The sequence below is a fragment of the Chiloscyllium plagiosum genome, unplaced genomic scaffold (assembly GCF_037043375.1).
Source record: "Chiloscyllium plagiosum isolate Xiang-an unplaced genomic scaffold, Cpla_swu_hap1 HiC_scaffold_19, whole genome shotgun sequence".
NCBI classification, from domain to species: Eukaryota; Metazoa; Chordata; class Chondrichthyes; order Orectolobiformes; family Hemiscylliidae; genus Chiloscyllium; species Chiloscyllium plagiosum.
Window position 1 is genome coordinate 22,347,330 of NW_028270157.1, and position 21,016 is coordinate 22,368,345.

At 39.5% G+C, this 21,016-nt stretch overlaps 1 protein-coding gene across 3 annotated transcripts in view; it reads left to right on the forward strand.

Annotated features, from left to right (window-relative positions):
• Window positions 1–21,016, forward strand: part of LOC122559759 (leucine-rich repeat-containing G protein-coupled receptor 5-like) — a 164,164-nt gene that overhangs the window by 114,360 nt on the left and 28,788 nt on the right. For all 3 annotated transcript variants that reach the window (XM_087997117.1, XM_043709735.2, XM_087997118.1), the window contains exons 5-13: window positions 2,423–2,638; window positions 7,166–7,237; window positions 11,277–11,345; window positions 12,992–13,063; window positions 13,403–13,474; window positions 13,578–13,646; window positions 13,765–13,836; window positions 15,756–15,821; window positions 16,271–16,342. In XM_087997117.1, the coding sequence (XP_087853243.1) occupies window positions 2,423–2,638; window positions 7,166–7,237; window positions 11,277–11,345; window positions 12,992–13,063; window positions 13,403–13,474; window positions 13,578–13,646; window positions 13,765–13,836; window positions 15,756–15,821; window positions 16,271–16,342 (780 nt within the window). The remainder of the gene's footprint in view (window positions 1–2,422; window positions 2,639–7,165; window positions 7,238–11,276; window positions 11,346–12,991; window positions 13,064–13,402; window positions 13,475–13,577; window positions 13,647–13,764; window positions 13,837–15,755; window positions 15,822–16,270; window positions 16,343–21,016) is intronic.

Here is a 21,016-nt window from a genome sequence, read left to right on the forward strand (position 1 = left end):
AAGATTTAAAAAGGACCTAAGGGGTAACCTTTTCACGCGGGTGGGTGGTACATGTATGGAAGAATTACCAGAGGAAGTGATGGAGGCTGATACAATTACAACATTTAAAAGGAATCTGGATGAGTGTATGATTAGGAAGGATTTAGAGGGATATGAGCCAAATACTGACAGATGGGCGGTAGATTAGATTGGGATGCCTGGTCAGCGTGGATGAGTTGGACTTATTTCCATGCTATATGACTCTATGAATGCTATGACTCTCAGGACTTTATCTTGTTTTATCTCCATATGAGATCTGCCTATGATGGATACTGGGTAATCTAGCATTGAGGACATATGAGTAAAGGCACTAAGTTGCCATAAGGACTATAAAGGACAATGAGATATGGGTATAGGTTGGCATGGAGGCTAAGTGAGGTTATGGAAGTTTGGTTGGCACATTAGTTGCTAGTGTAGTGTCTAAGGAGTCTGAGGAGTGAGAGCAAGAGAGTGTTTACCTTATTGTTAGTTTTTACAGCTGTGACACCCGGATCATTAAGATGAGTCTTTCACAGAGCCTTAACGTGCTTTTGGCAGTTCTTGAGAATTCTTGCCAGGGGAAGTGGACCCAACTCCTTTGAATAATAACATGCCTCCCAGGAGTAAACATTAAAACATCCAGGACACGTTTTCCCAATTTGAGTTCGTAATTTCAGGAATATTTCTGAATTTGCATTCCTAACACAGAAGCATAAATTCAGCAAATCATCTTAAATCAAATGACACAGTGTCTGAACTAGCACAAAATTAGAATGTGTTTATAGTGATTGGAATGACGTTAGTCAAGGGGATCTTGTTGAGTACAAGATCCCTGATCTGAGTCAATCAGGGAGCCCTGGCTGACAGATATAAGCCGGAGTATCAGACAGTCTCCTCAGTCTAGGGACTGGCTCTCTGGTAGCTGGTCAGAGTCCAGGTACAGTGGAGTTGTAAATGAAGATTGACTTGATGATGGGATATCAGCTTCCGTGGAGTTATTTCAGTGTTAAAGTTACTAAAAAGTAGCAGAGCAAGTTAAATAGGAAAAGGTAAATGAGATAAAATCAAAAACCGGCAGATACTGGAGATCTGACCTCTCTACCTTAGAAGAAAGTGGAGCTAGAGTTCATTGAATATTTTTTAAAGCAAAATTAGGTAGATTCTATTAAGGCAAGGGCATCTAAGGTTATCAAAGTTATTGGGATTGTGGACTGCAAAATTCAAACAGGTCAGCTGTGATTTTATTGAATAGCAGAGCAGACTCTGGGTCGAATGGCCTACTTCTGTTCCTAATTCACATCTGCAAAAAGAGAACAAAATCAATCATTTTCACTCTTTTAATGTAACATACAAAACTATATAATTCTAAATGTATAGTTTTGTTCTCCATGCTTGAAGAAGGATATACTTGCATTGGAGACAGTATAGTGAAAGTTCACTAAATTGGTTCTTGGGAACAGGGGTTTTTCCTATGTTGAAGGGGGATTGACAGGGTAGAGACTGAGAGGTTGTTTCCCCTAGCTGGGAAACTGAGAACTGTAGGCTTAGTCTTGGGGTAGGGGGTTGACCATTTAGGACTGAGATGAGGAGTATTTCTTCTCTTAGAGGGTTGTGTTGACTTGCCTACTTCTCTACTTCAGAATCCTTCACCTTTGAGACTATTTAAGGCTGAGATAGCTTGATGTTAATTTTGTAATGAGCACTAAGACACATATGGCTCATAAAATCACAGTAAGAGAATGTTAAATCTAACTAAAAGCAAAACAAAAACAATTAGCAATTTTTTTTGCACCTGTTTTCCTGCAAATCATGAATTACATTTGTCATAATTATCCTGCAAGTGTTAACTTTCCTTTTCAAGATATCAGGGTATGATATTTTATTGATATTCGAAGGACAGACAATCCAACTGATGCTTATAACTAGTGGAGTTATTAAAATCAACATGATTAAAATTTTTTACGATTTAAGCATAGAGATTTTTGGACTCTATACATAGGCTAATCTGTGTGTTGCTGGAAGGAATAAAGTGCATGCAATAAATATTGAATGTTATACAATGTCAGCTTAGTGTATGTCATACACACATAGAGAAAATAATTCAGTGTAATATATTTGAAATTAAGAATGTTCTGATAAAGGTTGTGCTTGGGTTGATGTTTATATCCCAATCTGTGTTTGACAGTCTCTTATAAATTACTTTAAAAGTGTTTATGTAAACAGTGTCCATTACCATGCAGACTGTATAAATGGTAAAATAGAACTGTTCAAAGAAAAGGTTGTTATGTTCTGTTAAAATCTGATAGTGCATTCACAAAATATTGACAAAATGCCCGAGAGTTTATTTGACACAATTCCATAACCCTTAAAAAATAAATCTCAACTCTTTTTTTTTATTTCCTAGGAGACTGGATGCCAACCATATCTCTGTTGTGCCATCAAACTGCTTCAAAGGATTGGTCTCACTTAGACATCTCTGGCTAGATGACAACGCCCTGACAGATATCCCAGTCAAAGCTCTGAGCAGTTTACCTTGTCTACAAGCCATGACCTTGGCCCTGAATAGAATTCCTCATATCCCAGACTATGCATTTCAGAATCTTTCCAGTTTGGTAGTTCTGTAAGTAATGTTGCTTTTGTTCTCATTGCTGTAAAGATATTTCTGTATGGATATGGTACAATCTTCGAATAAATAAGTAATAGTGGCACTAAGTGTACCGTGAAATGCAGAAATCATTTGACCTGTCCTGTGGCCAATCTAAACAGCACAGATGAGAGCAGTGGGTTGAGTTCACTTTAGGATGCCAAAACTATTGTACTATGCAGAGGTTTTGTCCAACATTGATTACAAATCAAAATACTTTTAGTCTGTTTCAAATTATTCACAGAAATATATTATGATCTTGCAAACAATTGCCTACTAAAATAATATTGGATGCTGCCATTTAACTTCGGGCTCTTTTTATTTAACCATGTACAAAGTTACTACTCAAGTAATACGAGGGACAGTTACACATTGGGGTCAATTGTTTGGACAGCATCTCCCAATTTCATGACCAATACTATCTAGAAGATCAAGAACAGCAGATACATGAGAATGTCACCATCAGAACTCCCCTTCAAGCCACTCACCATTCTGAGTTGGAAATATATTGCCATTTCTTCAGTGTCACTGGGTTAAAGTCTGGCACTCTCGCTAACATTACTTAAGCCAAATGGATAGCAGCAATTTAATAAGGACCTCACCACCATCTATTCAAGGGCAATTAGGGATGAGCAATAAATGCTAGCCCAGCCAGCAGTGCCCACATTGCATGAATGACTGAAAAAGGTCAAATTCCTTACAATTTAAGTATAAAATGTCAAGAGACAACTAGGTGCTGTTACTGAAAATTTTGATTATGGCTAAACAGGAAGTGACATAATCAAAATTGAGTTTGACATATCTAACTTCTTTGTAATATCATTCTGAAACAATGGGCTGAAATCACCCTTCTCCTCCACAAATGTGGGGCTGTGAGAAGACTGAGGGGATGGGGGATACTGTGCCAGAACTGTCTCCAACATCCCTGCTGCTAGGATGTTTCCCAGCAGTGAGAAGACATCCCTGGAAGATCCTGTCTGATAACTTGCAACCAAATCTGCATGCCTATCTCTGAGTAAGGATGTCTGAATGCAATGTTTGAGTACAGTTTGATACATACAAAAACTTAATAAATCTAAATACAGATCATTACCACATTCTTGTGTACTGGAAAGAATCTGAGTAATCCCTGGAATGTTTTTCCTTTACAAGTTTAGCATCACAAAACTAATGGGGTGATCCAATCACCTGAAGTCACTTTCTTAATCAGTAGCAGCTGAGGTCGTTGATGACTGTTTTGACTAAACAGTTTCTTGATCTTTTAAACCATGTTTAAAGGGGAAACTTTCATCTCAATGAAAGATATAACCAATATTTTTCCCGTGATTTCTAGAAGTTAAAACCTACCATAGCTGAAGTCTGGTCTACCAATGGAATGTGCACTCTCAGGTAATGGTTCCCAGGATTTTAAGATGCACTATTAATAATACCTTTGTTCACTGAATGTGTCGATGTGGGATTTTATGCCAGAACTGGTTTATAATGTCACAATTCAAAGAATCTTGCTAAACAATAGTTGGGACTTGGGTGAATAATGGTCAGACAAAACTTTATATTGGAGGAGTATCTGCAAAATCATGCCCATAATATTGTTTGTGTTGTTAACTCTCCTGAAGAACATGACTCAAACTGGCATTGAATTCTAACAGTGCAGGCAACCCTCTCATCTCTTGTCTGTGTTTATGTGCCAGTAAGGCATGGGGCATCGCAGTACAGTCCAGAACATGGTTTTGATTTGAGGGCTGTGGCTAAAACCATTACTTTTTGAATCACATGACAAACAAAACCAATTGCTCCATTGAATAAATTTGATCTGATACTCGATCTTCTCTGGAGTGCTTGCCTTCAGTTTTGGTCACTGCACGTCAGGAAAGGTATTATAGGCATTACAACACAGATTCTCAACGGAACAGAAACTTCAACTAACAGTGAGGAGTTACATCATTATTTCACAAAAAGGATGGTGACAATCTGGAATTTCTGCCTTTAAAAGGCTATAGGTGCTCAGTCAATTAAAATGTTCAACATTGACATTGATAGATGTTTGGTATATAAGAATGTCAAGGGATTTGGAGGAAATCGAATTAAGATAGACCTAGCCATAATGTAGCTGAATGACAGACAGCATTGAGAAGCTAATGGCTTATTCCTTTCCTCTGTTTGCATTGCAGTAACAACTCTATTAAGTTTCCATATTCTTTAGCTTTTACAATCTGCAGGCAATGAATTTTAATGAAATATTATTGATGAAGATTCTCATTATTCTTATTGCCTCAAAACCCATAGAGACTGATGACTCTTAATAATACAAATGACTGATGCAATGGATTGCATGGCAAGATCTCACATTTTAAGGCTTTTACTCTAACAAATGAATTGAAATTCCTGACAAAGGACTTTTGCCTGAAATGTCGATTTTCCTGCTCCTTGGATGCTGCCTGACTTGCTGTGCTTTTCCAGCACCACACTGTCAGCAACTAAACATTACCAGTAGACAACTAATGCACTAAACTACAAATAAGCTATTCTCCATTAAATTGTTAACAAAACTGAAAAACCCATGTCATTTCTATATAATACACTGCACATCCTACAGAAACATTGGCTGTGTATAAAGGATCTTATCCCTGTTCTAACTTGATGAATCTTCCAATGTGTTTTTAAAAACAGTCCCTTCATTCAGTATTGACAATTAATTTTCTACATTTTCTCAAAGTCATTCATTTGCTTGTTTAAAAACCAAGCATTTCACCCACTCCAAATGAGACACTGCCTTGAAACGGATCTCCCAATGAACTGTGACAAATTTGAAACACAAAATAGATTAGAATTGCATTTAAAAGTCTGTGGATTGTAACAACAAAACTTTGAGGGATTTTCTAATTGCTTCAGCCTGTCATGTCATGGAGCATACAATGCAAGTCCTTCTCCTCAAAGCAAGCTCATACATTTAGTCGTGTAGAAAGCGAAAGTATTAATCAAAGGTGACTTGATTATCTTCAGAGGAGAACAAGAGCAAATGGTACCACTCCTACAAATCACATCAAACGTTGTAATTTAGAAACAGATTTGAGTGCTAATTTACCAATTCAACTGGATAATATTGCCAAGTAATGCACGAACAGCTTCATCGGAATAACATGTAGGAATTGAAAAAGACTGTGTTATCAAAGTCATTCAAAATGTGGTAAGAGCTATTTATCTCCGATATTGCAGGGATGGTTGGTATTGTCTGTTAGCCTTGTGATCTTAGGGATATTGGGAAGAAAATCTGTTGAAGGGTGGAAATGGGAAATGTGTTTTTATTCAAAAAGGTACATCTCTCAGGGGAGCAAAACCAGAAGTGCTAGAAATTTTGAATTTCAATTGCAGAAGCATTACAAATTGGCTAAAGTACCACTTAAAAGTAAGTCTGGTAGTTAACAATAAAGAACATGCATTGAAATTACTAAAAAATAATTTTAACACAAGTTATAAAGAGAATCTCATCCTTACTGAAAGGATGGAAAATATTTGGCATATTCTAACAGGGAACCTTGTAGCACCAAAGATTCAAAAATTTGTAAAAAAAAATTTCTTCCACAGAATGTGAGCATTGCCAACTAGGCCAGCATTTATTGTCCATCCCTAATTGAGGAGGTGGGGGTGAGTTGCCTTCTTGAACTGTGGCAGTCTAATGATGTTTTCTAGAAGAGTTGAAAGATGAACTTGGATTGTCCATTCTTCATATTGTCTTCAAATTTTCTGTTAAAGTGAATCAATGCTTTAGTATTCACATTGATTGCAGATGGGGAGATATACTTTTCAAATTCGATGCTGCATCTGTATTCACTGTATCTGTCACAGTATCTGTCATAGAAGGTTTTGCAACTTTCCAATAACAATCCTTTCAACTGCCAATTCCAACTGATTATTGATTTGCAATGCTGTAAATAATCCAGAATATCAAATCCAAATGCTGAAGCTCTGAAACATGAAAAGACAAAGCTGTGAATACAGAATAGGGTCCATCAGGATTTGTAACAAGGGGAGAAATGCTAAACTTTCTCATACAGTTGAAAACTTCAAGTTTAAAGACATCAGTAGCCTAACCCTTATTTGGAGTAAAAACTCACATCCTTTTGACATCTGATTTAACTGAGGCTCTGAAATGATGTGAGTCTTTTGACATGTTTCAAAGGGAATAAGAACTACTCACATTTATCAAATTGGTAATTTAACACCAGAGTGTCTGAACAGAATTTGAACAATTGTGTAAACTTCAGGGGTTTATGTACACAAATTGAATTTTTATTTGCCAATGAGTGATGGTTTAACATAAATCTGACATCATTTTCAATTTTGAACATATGTACACTGCTATTAGCAACAAATATTTAAAGTATTGGTGTAACCTGAATCGAATAAATATGTGGAATGGCTGAAGAATTTCAACCTAAAGTTTGTTTAAGCTTGTCATGTGCACGTTCTTTTCCTGATTGTGCCATTAATGATACCCTGCAGGCATCTCCATAACAATCAAATCCACTCCCTGGGGAAGAGATGTTTTGATGGTCTCCACAGCCTAGAAACTTTGTAAGTCGGCATCTTGTTTTATTTGTTTCCCTTTTATTGAATGTTTCAATATGTAAAAACAGAAATTCAAAAAAAAATCAAAATAACTGAGGAATTAACAAAATCTTTAAAGTGAAACACAATCACCAATGTATTTCTAATTATTCTGTCTCTTCAGTTGAAAACTTACAATATTCTCCGTGAATATCAAAAATTTCAGGAGCCCATATGATATAAAAACCTATGCACAGTTATATATGTGGAGGCGCCAATGTTGGATTGAGATTGGCAAGGTTGGAAGCCACAGGACACCAGGTTATAGTCCAACAAGTTTATTTGAAATCACAAGCGTTTGGACCGCTGCTCCCCGTCAGATAAAAGACTGTTTTAATGATATTGCAAAAATAATCTATTTATGGTGTTTAATAAGTCATCTACTATTAGATTAATAAACATGAAAATGTTTGCCAACTATTGCAGTACAAGTTAATTGCTACCTCAGTTTGGTCTTAAATAGTGTAGATGTTTAAGCAACCCATGGAGAGCAGACACTTCAGTTTTTTTCCTGTACTGTATCTGAAACCAAACCATAAACTTAATTTAAAACCAAATAAAGACTTCTTGCAGCAAAATATCAAAGAGCCAAACAGAACAGTTGACACAATCATCTGTGACCCTTAACACTACTTTTATAATAACAGGCCTGTGCAGTATTTTGTATGAAAGATTCCAATCAGAAGGATATCTCTGGCTTTGAATGTGTGAGCTTGCCAAGAAAATTAATTCAGTTTTATATTAGTGGGAACAGAAATGCAAAAGCAACATAGACCAATCACCAAGTGCTGCATTTGCTAATGTGTGAGAGAGTTTTCTCCTTTATAAGCAATTGAGGGATGAGACCACTTCTGGATCCTCAACCCACATTTTGCAGGCAGCATTCCCAGTTGGGAGATCTTGCTGGAGTCAAACTCTTTGCCCCGTCCAAGTCCACCATCCAATTGCATCCTAATCAGAGGGCCTGCAAGCATTGAAAGAAAGCAGTTCCAATGGTAAAGGTGGCCCCTTCCATCTTGACACACCTGTTGAGGTGGTTAGAATTTCTTTTAAATGGTAAACTCTGGCCATAGCTACCAAACTGTCCCCATAGAGGAAAACCGCAGCTAATTGTTGTTGCTGTGGTGGGATGGTGGTGTTAGAATAGGAGGTCTTCTAGATTCCTTCAAGGGGATCAAAGGTTACAGGGACAAAGCGGGACAATAGGATTGAAAGCTATCAGTCATGAATGGTGGAGCAGACTCGATGGGCCGAATAGCCTATTTTCTGCTCTTGTATCTTATGGTCTTATAGTCTCACTTAAGTGGCCTCCAGCCAATTTCTACACATCACTGTCCAAGTTTGTCGAGGGCCAAATCTTAATCTTCCAAACTTCCTATCCCATTATGTACTCAAACTGGATACCCTGTTGCTGCATTTGGGTCACTTTTGCAAGCGATGAACCATTTCCGGTGAGATTGACTGGAGACAGCACCATGTCAGTACACTGACCTTACACCAACATATCTGAATTTTCCCTGGTCCTGCCATCAAGTCCACCCCCAACAGAATTGGGACAATTCAGCTCATGGCCTGGAACAAAGGGACCCTTCCCTCCTGCCCTTTAGTAGCAGGCTAATGGCAGCTTTTGAATGGAAATCAGGTTTTCTCGAAGGACTATTGCTGATGTGGGCCAGAAGAGAGCAAACTCCATCGGTGGTGCCTGTGCAATTGTACCTCCATAGGATGCTGTGAGCCATTTGCAGTATTTTCAGTATTGTGCCACAACCTGTAACCTTATGGCTCTGCATGTCCCGCAGTGTGACATCTAGGAATAACGGATTAACCTGGTTCAATGGGGAGTGTACGGAGCATGCCAGAGTGAACTTCAGGCACACCAAGAAGTGAAGAGCTAAATGACCTGGTGAAACCTTCACTCAGGACTAAATGCTTTCTGGACACCAGAAGCTACACACTCCATTCAACTCTAAGAGATCTGAAACACAACAGATCAGAACAATGCTCTAACATCCAAGTATGAATGATGGTAACTAATCAATATGGGGGAGAACACTTCCAAAGATCCCCATTCTCAGTGATGGGGAAGTCAGCATATCAGTACAAAGCATTCGCATCCATCTTACTGAATGAATGGCCTCCACCCAGCCCCCAGTATCTACATTATAAGGTTGCCATTGATCAGAAATACAGTAGACCAGTCATATAAATACAGTGGCTACACAGCACATCAGAAACTGAGAATTTATCAGTAAGTAACTCAGTCCTGACTCCCTAAAGTTTGTCCACCATCTACAAGGTACAAGTCAGAGGTGCAATGAAATCCACTACACTCGTCTGGATGAGTGTAGCTCCAACCACATTCAAGGGCCCAGCACAAAGCAGTCCACTTGATTGTTGCCCCATCCACTTCCAATATTCATTCACTCAATTCCCAGTGCACAATGACAACAGTGTGCACCATACACATATTGCACTGTGGTAAATTGCTAAAACTTCCTCAACAGAGTACAGTAGGATCTTGATCAGATGGGTCAATGGACGAGGAGTGGCAGGTAGAGTTTTTACATAAATGTGAGGTGCTGTACTTTGGAAAGGCAAATCAGGGCAGGACTTGTACACTTGATGGTAAGGACCTGGGGAATGTTGCTGAACAAAGCGACCTTGAAATGCAGGATCATAGTTCCTTGAAAGTGGAGTTGCAGGTCAATAGTGTAGTGAAGAAGGCATTTGGTATGCTTTCCTTTATTGGTCAGGGCATTGAGTATAGGAATTAGGAGATCCTATTGCGGCTCTAAAGGATATTGGTTAGGCCACTTTTGGAATTTTGTGTGCAATTCTGGTCTCCCTGCTATAGAGAGGATATTGTGAAAATTGAAAGCGTCCAGAAAAGATTTACAAGGATGTTGCCAGGGTTGGAGGGTTTGAGCTATAGGGAGAGGCTGAATAGGCTGGGGCTGTTTTCCCTGGAGCTAAGGGGCGAAAAATCATGAGCGACATGGATAGGGTAAACAGACACAATCTTTTTTTCTGGGTAGGGGAATCGAAAACTAGAGACCATAGTTTAAGGTGAGAGGGGAAAGATTTAAAAGGGGCCTAAGGGGAAACTTTTTCACGCAGAGGCTGGTGCGTGTATTGAATGAGCTGCCAGAGGAAGTGGTGGAGGTTGGTACAATTACAACTTTTAAAAGGCATCTGGATGGGTATATGAATATAAGGGGTTTAAAGGGATACAGGCTAAATGCTGGCAAAGCGGACTAGATTTGTTTAGGATATAATGGCAGCATGGACAAGTTGGACTGAAGGGTCTGTTTCTGTGATAATCATCTCTATGACTCTATAACAGCTCCTTCAAACCTGGATGGCAAGGGAAGCATGTACATTGCAAACCTTCAAGTTCTCCTGAAAGTTACACACAATTTTGACTCAGAAATACATCACCTTTTCATTGCTGCTTGGTCAAACACATGGAATGCTGCACCTAACAACACTGTGAACGTCTCTGTACCACATGGGCTGTAGAAGATTAGGTTAATTCCCCTACAGTGTAGCCCATACAATAAATGTTGGTCTCTCCGGCAATGCACACATCCTATGAATGATTTTTTAAAAAATTCCTAGAGCACTGAAACTCTTGTATATGAAAGCAAAATAGTTTTACAACACCTACAAGAGAGCACAATATACTTATACTGTAGATTTTAGCACATGATAACTTGATTTACCTTTTGAAAGATGAGAATTGTTTAATGAACCAAGCTTTCAAAGGAACCCTGAGTTTTTCAAAAGATAGTTCAGTTTTTAAAAATATATATAAGCACATTCATTGATTCTGCTAAAGATTTGTGTGATTATTGTTGTGACATTACATGATTGTTAAAAGCTGGAAGTGAACTGAAGTTTGCAAAGAGTCTGTTGCCAAATATTGGTTTGAAATTTAACTAAATACATTCTGGCCACAATTGCAGATGACCTCATTATGTTTCCTCATATTTGTTATCTAATGCAGAGATTTGAACTACAACAATCTGGATGAATTTCCTGTTGCGATAAAGACACTAACAAATCTTAAAGAGCTGTAAGTATCCCATGCTGTCAGGATTCACATTGAACAAGTACGTGCAGTTTTATCATCAAAGCGATCAAAATGGAGTGGCAGTGTCACCTCAGGGTGGGTTCAGTGTTGTTATGGGTAAAATTGTTAAGTCACTGGATACTGTCAATTAATCTTTGGGCCAAATCTTTTGCATATTTTTATGATATTGCAAGAATGCCAATTCTGCGGTCAGGGTTGGAATTCTCTTTGACATATTAATGAGCTCTAATAATTAGGTCTATTCATGGAATCTGATAATACTGATTCTGATCTTAGAAGAGGAAATGGAAGTCAGAAGAAAACATGACTGAATGAGATACCATCACTGCATTTAAAGATTTTGCTGTGAAATAGCCAGTACTTCAGCAATTTGAGCACTTGTTGTATTTTATATTCCAAAACCTTTTCGCTCTGCCCGTCACTTGGAAGTTACTGCAAAATTTGTAACAGTCTGCAGAAAAGAAAATTGGTCATGGCTTTGACTCCAGGTGATGGTCTCTGGTGCCCACACAAATCTACAAGGTAGGGCTCACTGTAAATCAAAATGATAAGTTGAGGGAGTTTTCAGCTGGCACAAGCAATACAATGCAGGAGCACAGAAGCTGGGGGAGATGTTGAGCAAAGATCAGGTTCCTTTCATAAAAAGGAAGATTGGCTGAATGAAAACATCAAAAGACTCATCTGGCAGGATTCCAGGCAACTGATCCAAAGTCATATTGGTAGAAGTAGTTTGTCTACAGGTGATGCAGGTCCTTGGGAGATCTGATGGATAAGAGAATAAAAAAGGATAATTCATTCTTAAATTTTGAAAAATGATTTCAAAGCTTTTTATTGTCCAATATGTTACAGTCGGCATATTTAAAATCAAAGTAGGAGAAGGAGCTATGCCTTTCAGTGCTGAATGTGACATTGTTGATATCCTCCTGTTGGGCTTACAAGTTCCACACTGACTAAACCTCCAGCCATCCAGAAAGTTATTGCACACTTGTCTCTACTGGTCTCCTATATGACTATTACTTTTCTAGCCATCAACCCTTCAACCTTAAAAGTTTGTTTTCATTTGCATGTCTCTCTACAGCCGTTTCTGGTCCCCCTCCAGTCCTGCTTATCATAAATTCTCATTGTCCCATCAGTAGCAGAACCTTCACAAATCTTGCTCTTAGATCCTGGGACTTTCTATTCAAATTGATCTCCTTTATACAACTCTCCTTACTTTCAACTGTGTCTCAAAAATGTACCTTTACAACCGCTCCTTTGACCACCTCCCTTATTATCATATTCTTGGTTCGACCATTGCATTGGTAAATTTTCCCTCAGGTAATGCTGCTACTGCAAAGTAAGTTACTGTTGCTGTTAAAAGAAAAAACAAATTGTATAAATGGGAGTGTAATATTCCTATTATGAGTTCATGTGAGAACATCTCTTAGAGCTTCACACAACAAACTATTTCTGAAATATAGCAAGTGAAATGTGACCTTAAAATAGTTATCCTGTGCCAGTAGGTCCATAGGTGAACATAAATAGTAAGGAAGAACAATTAACTTTTGAAACTATGTTGATGTAATAGAAGATTTTGGAACTCTAGACTGTTGTAAGCCATTGTTCATTTGATATAAATTATGTTCTAGGGGCTTTCATAGCAACAACATTCGGTCAATCCCTGAACATGCATTTGTTGGCAATCCATCCCTCCTAACTATGTAAGTTTTATTTCAACATTTAACTTTACATACTAAATTACAGGATGGTGGGTTGAGTTTAGAGTTTCATTTCTGTTCTTGTTCACTTTTTAAAATCAAGCTTTTCACTCAAATAAAAGCAAAAGACCGGATGCTGGAAATCTAAACTAAAACAGAAAAAGCTGGAGAAACATCTGTGGAGAGAGAAACAGAGTTAACATTTCAAGTCTGATATAACTCTTCATTAAAACTTAATTAAAGTGAAGTAAAAGCTAGCAACATCAAGCTTCCAAGTCAATTACTGTTCTGAAGCTGCAGTCTTGAAAGTGTGGGTATGATTAAAATGCTTTTTCTTTGCAGCCATTTCTATGATAATCCGATCCAATTCGTTGGAAAATCTGCTTTTCAACACCTGCCTGAGTTACGCATACTGTAAGTACAAATTAAGTGCTCATATCACTGAAATCTTGTAAAAAGTATATAGGCCAAACATTTGTACTATTTTATTAAATACTAATCCCTTTTCTCTTTCTAGCTCCCTTAATGGAGCAACTGAAATAACTGAATTTCCAGATCTTACTGGCACCATAAGTTTAGAAAGTCTGTAAGTTTTTCACAACCAAACTTTGAACATATTTGATTGATATTCCACAATATATTTGGAAAAGAAATGTTGATGATATATGTTATATTTACTGAGAGTAACAGCTTTTATCTTTCAGGACTCTAACAGGAGCACGAATTGCATCTCTTCCAAGCACTGTTTGCAAACAGCTACCAAATTTGCAAGTTTTGTAAGTTATGAATTGATCAACCATTGCCTATTTTTCCTGGATTTAAAAGAAAACCAACTAAAACTTAAATGTTAGATAACTTAATATTTCTTTATCAAAATTAACTCATTCTTTCTTTGTCCAATTTTGTCCTGGAGAAACTAAGCAAGTGTTTTGCCTGGTAACAGTGTCAAATCAAATTAATTGCCCTGGATGGTGTCAAGCTTCTTGAATGTCCAATATTCCATCATAGTCCCGATGTGCATCTCGAAGATCCTTGATAGGCACTAGGGAGACAGGAAGTGAATTACTCACTGCAGAGTCCTTAGCCTCTGACCTGCTTTTATAGCCACAAGATTTATATCACAAATCCAGTTCAGTTTCTGGTCAAAGGCATCCTTCAGGATGTTGATAGTGGGTAATTCAGTGATGATACTGCCATTGAATGCCAAGCAGCAATAGTTAGATTCTCTCTTGTTGCCAGTGGTCATTGCCTGGCATTTAAAGTCATAAAGATGTAAAGCACAGAAACAGACCCTTTGGTCCAACTCATCCATGCCAACCAGATATCCCAACCCAATCTAGTCCCACCTGCCAGCACCTGTCCCATATCCCTCCAAACCCTTCCAATTCATATAGCCACCCAGATGCCTTTTAAATGTTGCAATTGTACTAGCTTCCACCATTTCCTCAGGCAGCTCTTTCCACATACGTATCACCCTCTGCATGAAAAAGTTGCTCCTTCAGTCTCTTTTATATGCTTCCCCTCTCACCCTAAACCTATGCCCTCTAGTTCTGGACTCCCCCACCTCAGGGAAAAGACCTTGTCTATTTATCCTATCCATGCCCCTCAGAATTTTGTAAAACTCTATAAGGTCACTCCTCAGCCTCGGACGCTCCAGGGAAAACAGCCCCAGCCTATTCAACTTCTCCCAATTGCTCAAATCGTCCAACCCTCTCAACATCCTTGTAAATCTTTTCTGAATCCTTCAAGTTTCACGACATCCTTCCGATAGGAAGGAGACCAGAATTGCATACAATATTCCAAAAGTGGCCCGACCAATGTCCTGTACAGCTGCAACTTGACCTCCCAACTCCTGTACTCAATACCCTGCCCAATAATGGAAAGCATACTAAACGCCTTCTTATCCTATCTACCTGTGACTCTACTTTCAAGGAGCAATGAACCTTCACTCCAAGGTCTCCTTGTTCAGCAAAACTCCCTAGGACCTTACCATTAAGTGTATAAATCTTGCTAGGATTTGCTTTCCCAAAATGCAACACCTTGCATTTGTCTAAATTAAACTCCATCTGCCACCCCTCAGCCCATTGGCTCATCTGATCAAGATCCCGTTGTAATCCAAGGTAACCTTCACTGTCCACTACACCTTCAATTTTGGTATCATCTATATCATCTACAAACTTACTAACGATACAACTTAAACTCACATCCAAGCCATTTGTATAAATGACTTATGTGGACATTATTTGCCACTCATCAGTCCAATATCCTTTCGGGAAGGAAATCTGTCACTGAATCTGACCTACATGTGACTCCGGGGCCACAGCAAATTGGTTGACTTTTAAATGCCCCGAAATTTGCCTAGCTGCCATTCCATTTTATCAAATCTTTTTCCATGTACCAATCTTTAATTTGCTCGGTGTAAAATAATGTTTTGTAACTTTTGTTTCATAGTTGGATGAAAATCTTTTAATGTTTTTGGCTGATTGTCAGCCTGATCATAGTTCCACACAGGCAGTCCCCAGTAAGAACGTTGCTGCAACTTGCTGAGGGAACGCTACAGTTGGGGTGGCAATAATGGGAAACCCTCAGCAGAGCCTTTTCTTGGTTACAGATGACAAATCACAGGCAAAGAAGCTGATAAAACAATAAAGTATTATTTTCCTTTTTCAAAGAAGTTGTGCTTTATGTTTAACAGAGATCTGTCTTACAACTGGATCCAGGAACTCCCAAGTTTCTTTGGTTGCCAGAAGCTTCAAAAGCTGTAAGTGTAAGACTTCTGCTAATAGAAATGTTTTACGCTGCCTTGTAGGCAAGTCATGATTTGGAGATGATGGTGTTGGACTGAGGTGTACAAAGTTAGAAATCACACAAGACCAGGTTATAGTCCAACAGGTTTAATTGGAAACACTAGCTTTCGGAGCGGCGCTCCTTCATCAGGTGACAACCACCTGGTGAAGGAGCAGCACTCCGAAGGCTAGTGCTTCCAAATAAAGCTGTTGCACTATAACCTGGTCTTGTGTGATTTCTAACTTTGTAGGCAAGTATAATTCAAGGGTTCATGTGATAAATGATGGCACATTTCAGAAAAATCCACTAATTTGAACAGGCAACATTTTTTATGATCCATTAAAATTCTAAGCCAAGAAATTCGGAGTGTCCATCAATTGAGAGCCTGATAGTTAAGCTTCATTCATCTGTTTCCATTTTCAGTGACCTGCATCACAACAAAATTTATGAAATTCAGCAAGATACTTTCCGCCAGCTCACTGCCCTGCGATCACTGTGAGTATCCAACACCCTTTGGTTCAGTATTTCAGGATTTGTTTCAGTACCATTAAAAACATTGTAACAGTACATCAGTGAGAAAACAGATATAGCCAAATTACTGGTTACCTTAAAATCTTGAGTAAACTTAAATCTTACAATTAATAAAACCAAGCCTGGTTGAATGCCAGTGTTTATTTTCCCAAAAAGGTCAGAAACTCACATTTAAATTTCATTCATAAATCTGGAATGTGAAGCTTCTTCCAGCATAGCAGGTGGCATTGGTGAGGGTGGGCGTGAGCAGCTGGCACAGTTGTGCCAGGACCTCCAACAGCATCTGAGGGTGCTGAATAGGGCAGCTGGGGATCATCCAATTTTCTCTGGAAAGAGTGACTTTGAGGGAAAGGAGTGTAATGGGGAGAAGGAACAAATAAATTTCTCAAGTTTCTCAACCAGATGTAAACCACAGGATTGATCCCATGTACATAATATGGGATCCTTAGAGTCATACAGCCATAGAGATCTACAGCACGGAAACAGACCCTTCGGTCCAACTCGTCCATGCCGATCAGATATCCCAACCCAATCTAGTCCTACCTGCCAGCACCTGGCCCCTATCCCTCCAAATGCTTCCAATTCATATACCCATCCAGATGCCTTTTAAATGTTGCAATTGTACCAGCCTCCACCACTTCCTCTGGCAGCTCATTCCATGCACGTACCACCCTCTGCGTGAAAAAGTTGCCCCTTAGGTCTCTTTTATATCTTTTCCCTCTCACCCTAAACCTATGCCCTCCAGTTCTGGACTCCACCACACCAGGGAAAAGACTTTGTAAATTTATCCTATCCATGCCTCTCATGATTTTATAAACCTCTATAAGGTCACCCCCTCAGCCTCTGGCACTTCAGGGAAAACAGCCCTAGCCTAGTCAACCTCTCCCTATAGCTCAAATCTTCCAACCCTGGCAACATCCTTATAAATCTTTTCTGAACCCTTTCAAGTTTCACAACATCTTTCCAATAGGAAGGAGACTAGAATTGCACGCAATATTCCAACAGTGGCCTAATCAATGTCTGTACAGCCGCAACATGACCTCCCAACTCCTGTACTCAATATTCTCCCATACCAAATGCCTTCTTCACTATTCTATCTACCTGCGACTCCACTTTCAAGGAGCTATGAATCTGCACTCCAAGGTCTCTTTGTTCTGCGACACTCCCTAGGACCTTATCATTAAGTGTATAAATCCTGCTAAGATTTGCTTTCCCAAAATACAGCACTTTGCATTTATCTAAATTAAACTACATCTGCCACTTCTCAGCCCATTGGCCCATCTGATCAAGATCCCATTGTAATCTGAGGTAACCTTCTTCGCTGTACACTATACATCCAATCTTGGTGTCTTCCGCAAACTTACTTAACTATACCTCTTATGCTCACATCCAAATCATTTATATAAATGATGAAAAGTAGTGGACGCAGCACCGATCCTTGTGATCAGGCCTCCAGTCTGTCTCTGTCTTCTCCCTTTGAGCCAGTTCTGTATCCAAATAGCTAGATCTCCGTGTATTCCATGAGATCCAGCCTTGCTAACCCATCTCCCATGGGGAACCTTGTAGAACACCTTACTGAAGTCTATATAGATCACATTTACTGCTCTGCCCTGATCAATCATCTTTGTTACTTCTTCAAAAAACTCAGTCAAGTTTGTGAGACATAATTTCCCATGCACAAAGCCATGTTGACTATCCCTAATAAGTCCTTGCCTTTCCAAATACATGTACACCCTGTTCCTCAGGAATTCCTCCAACAACTTGCCCACCACCGATTCAGGCTCACTGTTCTATAGTTCCCTGGCTTGTCCTTACCACCCTTCTTAAACAGTGGCACCACGTTATCCAACCTCCAGTCTTCGAGCACCTCACCTGTGACTACTGATGATACAAATATCTCAGTAAGAGACCCAGCAATCACTTCCTTATCTTCCCACAGAGTTCTAGGGTACACCTGATCAGGTCTTGGGGATTTATCTATTTTTATGCTTCAAGACATCCAGCACTTCCTCCTCTGTAATCGAGACATTTTTCAAGATGTCAGCATCTATTTCCCTACATTCTATATTTCCATATCCTTTTCCACAGTAAATACTGATGTAAAATACTCGTTTAGTATCTCTCCCAGCTCCTGCGACTCCGCACCAAGGCCACCTTGCTGACCTATGAGGGGCCCTATTCTCTCCCTAGTTACCCTTTTGTCCTTAATGTATTTGTAAAACCCTTTGGATTCTCCTTCACTCTATTTGCCAAAGCTTACCTCATGTCCCCTTTTTGCCCTCCTGATTTCCCTCTTAAGTAGACTCCTACTGCCTTTATACTCTTCTAAGGATTCACTCGATCTATCCTGTCTATACCTGACATATGCTTCCTTCTTTTTCTTAACCAAACCCTCAATTTCTTTAGTCATCCAGCATTCCCTATACCTACCAGCCTTCTCTTTCACCCTGACAGGAATATACTTTCTCTGGATTCTCGTTATCTCATTTCTGAAGGCTTCCCATTTTCCAGCCATTCCTTTACCTGTGAACATCTGCGCCCAATCAGCTTTCGAAAGTTCTTGCCTCATACCGTCAAAATTGGCCTTCCTCCAATTTAGAACTTCAACTTCTAGATCTGGTCTATCCTTTTCCATCACTATTTTAAAACTAATAGAATTATGGTCACTGGCCCCAGAGTGCTCCCCCACTGACACCTCAGTCACCTGCCTCGCCTTATTTCCCAAACGTAGGTCAAGATTTCCACCTTCCCTAGTAGGTACATCCACATACTGAATCAGAAACTTTTCTTGTACACACTTAGCAAATTCCTCTCCATCTAAACCCCAAACATTATGGCAGTCCCAGTCTATGTTTGGAAAGTTAAAATCCCCTACCTTAACCACCCTATTATTCTTACAGATAACTGAGATCTCCTTACAAATTTGTTTCTCAATTTCCCTCTGACTATTAGGGGGTCTATAATACAATCCCAATAAGGTGATCATCCCTTTCTTATTTCTCAGTTCCACTCAAATAACTTCCCTGGATGTATTTCCGGGAATATCCTCCCTCAGTACAGCTATAATGCTATCCCTTATCAAAAATGCCACTCCTCCATCTCTCTTGCCTCCCTTTCTATCCTTCCTCTGTAGCATTTGTATCCTGGAATATTAAGTTGCCAGTACTGTCCATCCCTGAACCATGTTTCTTTAATTGCTATGATATCCCAGTCCCATGTTCCTAACCATGCCCTCAACTCATCTGCATTCCCCGTTAGGCTTCTTGCAATCAAATAAATGAAGTTTAATTTATCAGTCCTACCTTGTTCTCTGCTTTGTGGAGAAAGTGAGGTCTGCAGATGCTGGAGATCAAAGTTGAAACTTTATTGCTGGAACAGCACAGCAGGTCAGGCAGCATCCAGGGAACAGGAGATTCGACGTTTCGGGCACAGGCCCTTCTTCAGGCCCTTCTCTGCTTTGTCCCTGCCTGCCCTGACTGTTTGACTTGCCTTTGTTCTCAACTGTACCAGTCTCAGATTGATCTCTTTCCTCACTGTCTCCCTGGGTCCCAGCCCCCCACCTTACCCATTTAAATCCTCCCGAACGGCTCTAGCAAATCTCCCTGCCAGTATAATAGTCCCCTTCCAATTTAGGTGCAATCCGTCCTTCTTGTACAGGTCACTTCTACCCCAGAAGAGATTCCAATGAACCAAAAATGTGAATCCTTCTCCCATACACCAGTTCCTCAGCCATGCATTCGTCTGCTCTATCCTCCTATTCCTGCCCTCACTAGCTCGTATCACTGGGAGTAATCCAGATATTACTACTCTCGAGGACCTCCTTTATGAATTCCTGCCTAACTCTCTGTAATCTCCCTTCAGAATCTCAACCTTTTTCCTTCCTATGTCATTGGTTCCATTAGCGGGTTGGCATGGTGAGAGAGAGCAGCTGAAGCAGCAATGCTAGGACCTCCATTAGCAGGTTAGCATGGTGAGGGAGGGCGCCGAGCAGGACAGCTGGGGCAGATGAACTGACCCTTTTCAGATGAAGTGTAATCTTTGCAGGAAGAAGAATCAACGTATTTCCTCAGCCACATGTAAACTACTGGCTTGATTCCATGCACTTACAGTACCTTCCTTAATTTCCCTTCATGTTTGTAATGATCAGATGCCAATAGAATAAAGTATTCTTGCTTCATGACCTTTGAACAATCCGTGTGTTAAGATTTCATGTGACATTAGTAATGATATCATGAAATCGTCAGAACTTTTTTGTACACTGTCACCTAATTCACTAATATCCACTCAGGAAGGAAATCTGCTGCCTTTACCTTTTCTGACTTACATGTGACTCCAAATGCACAGCAACGTGGCTGACCTTTAACTGCCCACTGAAATGGACCAGCAAGTCACTCAATTCAAGAGCACTTAGTGATGAGTGACAAATAACCACACCCAATGAAAGAATAAAGAAAATTGAGGAAGTCAATTAGGAAAAGAAAATGTCCAGTGTAGAGCATTTGAAACTATTGAATTGCTTAAAATATTGCATTGTTGAGCTAATTTGATGCTAATTAGTGTCAGCAGTACAATTGGCCTGGGCAATGCTATTTAACAACTAGCAGATGGAACTCTCTAATCTCTGTTTTAGCTATGATG